An 8,052-nucleotide genomic window follows, 5' to 3' on the forward strand; every position below is an offset into this window, starting at 1 on the left:
AGGAATTTTATCAAGCATTTTCCCCAGTCAACACTTGACAGCCCCTAATTGGTTAACCAAATACATTAAAAAAAAAAAAATGCATAATGCACTCAAAACTACACAAATGCAATTCTGCTCATGTCATTTCCTTGAGGAAACAGAAAAGTCTTCATATTTCATCTTTAAATGTATTCACAGACTCAAAAAGATTTACATCACATCTAAGAAGCAGCTGAAACCCTAATGGGCCACATGAGTATACTATATGTATATAAATCTCACTTCGCCATTATATGTTCAGTGAAATAACAGTATATCGCAAGTCCTTGGATCAAGGAAATGCACAAATGCTACAGCAGTCCCTGCCAGGCCTGGTCTCTGCAAACAGCCAGTGATCAGAGTACAAGGAGCAGGAGGGGGAGAACTTGCAGCTTTTATTTGCTCTGGCTTTGGCTTAAGGTGCCGAAACACCACTTAATCTACTAGTCCACAGGGTTCTAAGGTCACGGCGCCCTAGGAGGACCTGAAAAGCAGAATGCTGCTCAAATCCCCCGACACCCTTGCACACACACATACACACCAAAAGATACACATTGGTTCCACAACTCAGTAACTTTCCCTCCTGCTCATGCTTCAGCGCTTCCCCTCACAGGTTTAGATTTTGTGTCTCTACTGTGAGGGTGCTTGTGAAAAATGCAACAATTTGGCTTTGACCTCGAGAGATGATGTGAATCTAGGGGAGGCGACTTCACTCGTGCATTGTTTCCATTTGGATCACCACACTACTGACGTCAGCATGCAGACATCGGCTCAATACCACACTTTGACAAGTTGCCACTAGTTCAACATGAAATTGCTGTTTCCACCATGAATACGTGTGAGCAGAATAATGAGACAGACAGAAAAGATGAAACAGAAAAAAATCGTCCAGGAACTAGTTTGCAAATTCAAACACAGCCTTGTTTTCCTGGGCCTGAGGCTTCTAGCCCTTTCCTAAACCACTCTTCTTGTAGGTGGTTTACTACTGTACTTACCCCTCTGTCCCAGGCATCCCTCACTTAATTGACTGAGGTGCTTTTTACATGAGGACTTAACTGTGGAGCAGCAGAACATGACGACTTCTGTGAGACACAGTAAGCACTGCATGCTGCTTCAAAGTGGCATTAGGATAATATGTCATGGTTAATTGTACTGTATCTTGTCAGTTTTGAGAAACTCACTAATGGTGCCTCGGTTATGCATTACAAAGAATAGTCCAACATTTTTTAAATTGGCTTAGTCATTTTCTTGCCAAGAACCAGAGGAGAAGATTAACACCACTCTCATGTTGGTCCAGTACATGTAAAGTTACCACAAACAACCACATAGCTTAGCTTAGCTCAGCTTATCTTAGCTTAGCACAAAGACTCTAAACACAAAACAGGCTCCATTTACACCTGCATTAACAAATGGCCTTATCTGGATACATTATATGGACACTGACATCCAATCCACAGACATTTTCATTTACACTTGGTATTATGAAGCAGTCTCATTTTAGCACTTTTATCATGATCAGATCTCAATATGTAAATTCGCCAGACGGAGATTGCGAACTTGTCAAAATGGCACATCAAAGGACGGACTGCAATGCATGGATGCTGGCTAATTAGTGATATTTAGAATAGGTTGGTTTTACTACCGTTTGACAGATTAACTAGTTCCTCCTGTGCCCTGTCTTTAGGCTAAGCTAGGCTAACTGACCACCAGCACTAGCTTTGTATTAGCTGTACAGATGTGAAGTGGTATCAGTCTTCTCAATTAACTCCCTGCAAGACAGCGAGTAAGCATGTTTCCTAAAATGTCAAACTGTTCTTAGAGTATGAGTGTTAAGACGGCTGCGAGACTGACTGCGACTATGATTCACCTGCGAGTCTTTTGGTGGGCAGAGGTATTTCCTGACTACGCTCATTCACTCAGGTAACTAAAGTGAGTCACACATGCAGCCTGCCAGATGGACTCCACGTCTGGCAAGCTTTCATGTACTGATCCTTACACAGGTGCTAGACAGTCTTATCGTCGACAGTATGTCTTTGTAGCTGAATTGTTTCAATAGGAAATAGTTGTATGCATGATTTTCAAATACATATTTTGCCAAACTCCTTTCACAGTTTTCAAACCCTTGCAAAAACAAGCCCATGTGCATTCTGCAGAGCTAAGAGGGACTGCAGTAAAAGTTCTGTGATGCAAGAAAAGACCAAGTATGAGGCATGTGGGTGTAATTTATTTGACAAATAAATTGTGCATCACATCACTGTGGCAGCCAAGTTAATTTAGTCACTGTTCTGAGTTAATCTCTAGTGTCTATTACACCAGCATCTCTTACTTCTCTGATGCCACATATAAATTGAATGCATAGCATCTGCAGACTTTAAGTGCTCTGCTGAAGGACCTCAATATGACACCGGATATTGTGAGATTCCAGTCGCTGCTCCTTCATTCACTGGCTCCTGTACTAACCGCATTAGTCATCAAGAGCGCGAGGCTCTGAAAGGACACTGGCAGAATGTGAAGGAGAGGCATAAGAGTTTTTATCTCTCCGCTCCTAAAATGACTGAGAAAAGAGAGTAAGAGGAACTGATTCATGTCACCTTTGTTGCCTCTTTTTTTCTCTCCCATTCATCAGACGAGGGCTGTGTGAATTAGCATGGCTAGCAGAGCAGCTGCAGATGTGAAACACTATTCACATTGCCAGATTTTCAGAGTATCAAGTCGAGTGAATTCAAGACTTTTATCTTCTTTAATTATGTAAATCATATGCCACAGATATTTCCTATCAAGTCGAGAGGAAGAGCTTTTTTCTTTCCTCTCAGCAAAATTTCAGTGAGACTCCCAAGAGAAGCAGGCAGAGGAAACAATACTTCAATTGCGCATTACAGAAAATGTGGTCTGGATTCTCTATCTATGACTATTATGGCTGAAAACAACAAATTATCCTTCTTGTGTAGTTATATATATATGTATATATATACACAAGAAGATAATTTGTTGTGTGTGTATAGATAGATAGATAGATAGATAGATAGATAGATAGATAGATAGATAGATAGATAGATAGATAGATAGATAGATAGATAGATAGATATGTATTTAAGTATTTTTTGGAAGTTGCAGTACTGATGCTTTGATATACTGTACTTCAGTTTATATTCATATACAGTAGGGATGACAATGTTGCAGGAAACCTTGAGAAGCATGTAAAGTAGAGGTCACCATAAAAACACAGCTGAATGCTCACATTCATTAAAGAAATACTTTCACATATCTCTTCTTGAGTATAATCTAAGATCAGTGTCACGCTTTGTACAGTGAATACAGCGCTACAATACCTGCAACCGGTTAGCTTTGCCAGTTAGCTGTACAAAAACCAAAGTCTGGTTTTTGTACTGATTACAAAAACGAGATACAGTGCTAATTAGTGAGATTTTAAGGCACATTGTGTGGGGAATTGCGTACAAAGTCAATGGAAAGACGCAATTAGCTTTGCGCTGTGTGAACCGAGGTGAAAGTGTGAAATGTTTCAGCTAGAAAAATAAAAACTAACGTTGTATGGTACTTGGTAAATGGGCTCGTTGGGGGGAATCAGAATACTCCTCTGAATACTGTACACCTTCAGAGGTGCTGGAAGGCAGATTTTGTTACTATTTGTTGCCTGACAAAGCCGGGTGAGCTGCTTCCTCCTGTTTCTTGTATATGTGCTAAGCTAAGCCAACCAACTGCTGGCAGTATCTTCATTGGCGCAGACATGAGAGTGGTATCACTTTGACATAAGAGAATAAGAGAGACAAATTTTGTAAAACATTTAACTAACCCTTCAATGGTAGCACAGTTAACATGAGCCTCCATAGAAAGGTATTATTGTCTAGCTAATAAGCTATAGCCTTGCTGATGAAGAGCAACACATTTGTGATATATCAAGTGCATTTCTAAATAGCACATCGAGGTTGACAGAGCAACTGATGTGTATAACAGAGCTGCAGGATAAGAGATTTATGCCTCAGCAGACAATCTCTATAACACAGACCATATCCACGCCTGACACTGTCCATTCATGTTTTACTTTGCTTACACTTTGTTTTTTCTGCTTTCCAAATCCTCTCTGAACTGCAGGAAAAACATCATATTTGACAGTGTAACAGCTGCAGCGGTTTTACTTTCATGCACTTCTACATCAACTTCTTCTTACAAATCTCAGAAGAGGTAGCGGTCCCTCTGCTTAATTAGCCACAGTATGAAGTCCTTCACTTTATCCCTCAGAAGATTTCATTGCTATTGACTGCACTTCTTCGCTGTAATTTCCCATGGAGAGCTTCGCCATCCTGATTTCTCGATAACAACACATGCACAAAGCCTTTAGAGAAAAATCTATAGTCCCTCTTCACCTCGGTGGTTGTCTTTTGCAGTAGCCCGCAGCTAGTAGCATGTTTTTCGGATAAAGGGTCGATGCACTGCGTAAGCGTTCCTCATATAAACAATGACACACTCAAATCTCCAGAGGTAAAATATCCCTGAAGGTGTGGTGGATGTGGAGACAAATTGGCATAGCGTGCCTGTTTCCTGGCACGGTGCCTTTCAAGCCTCAAACACACTAAAAAGTTGACAGTGTTATTAAACCCAGTCATGTGTAGGTGAAGGAATATTAAATCATGGTTATGCCCTGATTTCTTGTCATCAATCCTCACACTGCTTCAGTTATGGGATCTAAACCAAACATGAGGCAAACTAAGAAAGTCAAGGTTTTACACATAACAATAAGTGCCACCATTGTGTTTGACAACACCGATTAGTTTGCTATGCACTCTCTGCCTCTTCCAGCTCTGTAAACTGGAGTGGTGCTGCTGAACTGTATTAAAATCTGACACTGCTCCACATCACTCCAAATATATAGAGAAAAGAAATAACAGACCAGCGGGCTTAAGAGTGTCCCAGCCAATGACAGTATATTGCCAATGGAAACACTGAGTGTGTGTAGACAGACAATCAATAAAACTGCAAGAGGCTCCCACAAGGGCGAGTTCCCTGGATGATGTTTGTTATTCATTTGGAGCCTTGCTGTTAGAGCTATAAAGCATGGATATGCTTACAGAGAGAGAAATGAAGTGACAGGAACAGTAAGGCAAAACAACTGCAAAAAATGTACCTGCAGTGAAGTTGTAACTTGCTGAAAATCCCACCGCTTCCAGTTCACCATCTGTAACAAATTTTATCCACAGATATCGGCCGCTACTCCTGATATCGGGCGGGTTGTGCTGACCGCAGTAGCGTCCGAGCATTGGGGAGAAGCCAAACGGTCCATCCCGAACCTCGATGTTGTCAAATTTACATTCCCAAGAGGACTCGATGGAATAATTCTCCTCAAAGTGCAGATCAATACACTGCCTTGGGGGGGCTGGAAGACACAATGGAAATAATTACCACCTACCACAGAGCAGGGAGTAAAATATTAGTCATGTTTCATTGATGGACGTTAAACCTGTTTGATTATCTGCACGCCCACATGTTCAATACACCCCTCCAATCCTGGCTGTTAGTCAGTTCCGCTCGAAAACACTAGAGCTGTGAGAGGCTTTACTGTAGCCCCTACGTTCACTTTGATGATTTCATAACCTTATTATAAAGGACTGATCAATCAAGAATCACCTCCTAATGTGAAAAATGCCAGCCTGAAGTGGCCACTCACTGTCTAACAAGCCAGTACATCTCATCACCCTCTAAGATGTTACTGTGTGTTACTATCCCCCTCCAGGATAACCCCAGGAACGCTTCAGCTGTAGTGAATAAATTGCTGGATCACCTTGCTTTTTTCACTGCTGCTGTGCTTAAAGAGAATATTTACCTTCAAGGATGTAAACACACTCTGTGTCTGGGGGGTATTTGTTTGGGTAATTGGGAGAAGTGAAGAGCCCTCCTTCTGGTTCCTTCACCCACGTTCCACATTGACCTGCGGGCTTCACTCCAGAATTGTTTTTCACTAAAATACACACAGCAAAGAAGCAAAGAAAAGTGAGAGATTAAGGCTTTGAAGGGGAGGATGTGAAGATGTGCGACCGTGGTGGCGGAGATTACCTGCTGTATCCTTCCTTGTTGCCCCAGACAACCCAAGTATGAGAAGACTTGCAACAACTGTGAGAACAGAAAGACAAATACATGTTGATGGGAGGCTGTGACTTGCACATGCTGTTTATCTGTTGTTTTTCTGTTTGCCGCACAGCTTGATTTCAGCTGGGGGAGGGTTGAGTCAGCAAGGAACAAGAATTAGAGGTTTTGGATTCATACTGTACACCAGCATTATGCTAATGCTAAACCTGTGCTGACTGTAACCTTAAAGAATCCCCGAACAGCACACACCACCTAAAATAATCAGAATAACAGGGAATTATAAGAATATTATCAATTATGCTGATTAATATATTCTGTAATGTAAAGAAAATGGAAGCATTTGTGATGCTAATAGACTCAATAGTTCAGAACATAGCCTATAAGCCTGTACTGTAACTTTGTGCAAGCCCATTCAAAGCCTTAACCAAACTCTGCTTAAAAAAACAAAATAAAATAAACAGCTTTAAAAAAAAAAAAAACTAAAAAAAGACCATGAAAATTTGAAAAAATGATAGAAAATCAGAAATTGCCACAAATGAGTTTTCAGAATATTTCTTCCTTCCGAGAAAATAATAAGAATAAAAGAATAAAGAAAACCTACAGGAACTTCCAGTGTGACCTTCAACAGTGAGTTTACAGGCTGCGGGATGCAGCACGTTTGTGCATCACCTCATATTTGTTTCATCCCAACAAATCACAACTCTGGTTCTGTTTTTAGTTTTATCTGTTGCTCTGATATTTAGCGCCCGATTAAGGGATTACTCTACTTCTTCTCGTTGGGGTATAAACAAGAAATAAGAGCTTTGCGCAAGTGGGCTTCGGCTGATGCTGTCTTACCGTGATGGAAGCTGTGTCCATGTACCATGTCTGTTCCTTTCACAAACGGCTTCCGACTCAACTAATTCCATTTAGATTTACGAAGACTGGAAGAGAAAAAAAAAGATTGAGATGAGAGTTTTCACACCGGGAAACCGCTCATACCGTACAACCTTTCGGTGGAAAGCAAATTTACTTCCTTAATAAAATCTTCATTGGAAAAAAAAACAATCCTTGCAGATGTGTCACATACTAATCACCAGTTTCATATAGAACCAAAAACAGTTCTAAACACTCGCCCGATTTCCATCCAAGCGTTTCTAATACCCTTTGGTGCTTTTGATGCACTGAAAGGATTAATAGTCCCGTCATCAGCCCTTCTCTAATCGCTCCACCTTTGCAATCTTCTTTTGGAAAATATCATGGACAGCCTTGTTTTGTCCTCTTTGGTCCCTTTATCAGGAGATGGGATCCTTCAGGAGCATGTAAAACCACGCAACACTCATGTCTGCGGCGTTTTCTTCACTCTCTTTGCGTGCGTAAAATCCCGTGGAAAACACCGGGTAGCCAAGAGAAATTAAGTGGATTTTGGTTTGGCTTTCATCTGTCGCTTCTGTGTTCTCTCTGAAAAAGCTGTCAGGGTTGTTCAGAGTGCATCCCTCTGTCTTGGCTTCTATGGAGAGTCCCCGCAGCCAGCAGAGTTAATGTATGATCTCCCTCCTCCTCGCGTTCATTCAACACTACAGTCGTCCAATGCGCCACAATCCTCACGTACTTTTGACGCACGCGTTGAAAACTTCTCCAGGACACGACTTCACCCGCACGCGCGCATACGCACCAGGGGGAAACAAAAGTAGAGATGGAAGCGTTAATGCGTGCGCGCGCGCGCGTGTGTATATGTGTGTGTGCGTTTTGAACAATAAGCACGCGCCGCAGAATTAATTTCAGCTCGCGGATTCGCCGCGCAACGAAAATGGAAAGGTAAGCAGAAAAGGCAATGAGATAGGAAATTGAATAAACAAGCAATAACGCGCACATGCCAAAGAGTGAGTTCTATCAGCATGATCTGACATGGAAGAACTGCAGAGTGAAAGAGATACAGCATCATCCTGCAGA

The 8,052-nt window shown here is 41.5% G+C and overlaps 1 protein-coding gene across 5 annotated transcripts in view; it reads right to left on the bottom strand.

Moving 5' to 3' along the window:
- Positions 1 to 7,680, bottom strand: part of neto1l (neuropilin (NRP) and tolloid (TLL)-like 1, like) — a 66,795-nt gene extending 59,115 nt beyond the window's left edge. For 4 of the 5 annotated variants that reach the window (XM_070985963.1, XM_070985962.1, XM_070985961.1 and 1 more), the window contains exons 1-4: positions 6,958 to 7,613; positions 6,088 to 6,144; positions 5,858 to 5,992; positions 5,162 to 5,410 (exon numbers count right to left, since the gene is read on the bottom strand). In XM_070985963.1, the coding sequence (XP_070842064.1) occupies positions 5,162 to 5,212 (51 nt within the window). In that variant the 5' untranslated portion in view covers positions 5,213 to 5,410; positions 5,858 to 5,992; positions 6,088 to 6,144; positions 6,958 to 7,613. Of the gene's footprint in view, positions 1 to 5,161; positions 5,411 to 5,857; positions 5,993 to 6,087; positions 6,145 to 6,957 lie in introns of all 5 variants that reach the window. The other variant, XM_070985959.1, reaches the window with a different exon arrangement.
- Between the last annotated feature and the right edge of the window lie 372 nt (positions 7,681 to 8,052).

Source organism: Chaetodon trifascialis, chromosome 18 (assembly GCF_039877785.1).
Source record: "Chaetodon trifascialis isolate fChaTrf1 chromosome 18, fChaTrf1.hap1, whole genome shotgun sequence".
In the NCBI taxonomy this organism is placed as follows: Eukaryota; Metazoa; Chordata; class Actinopteri; order Chaetodontiformes; family Chaetodontidae; genus Chaetodon; species Chaetodon trifascialis.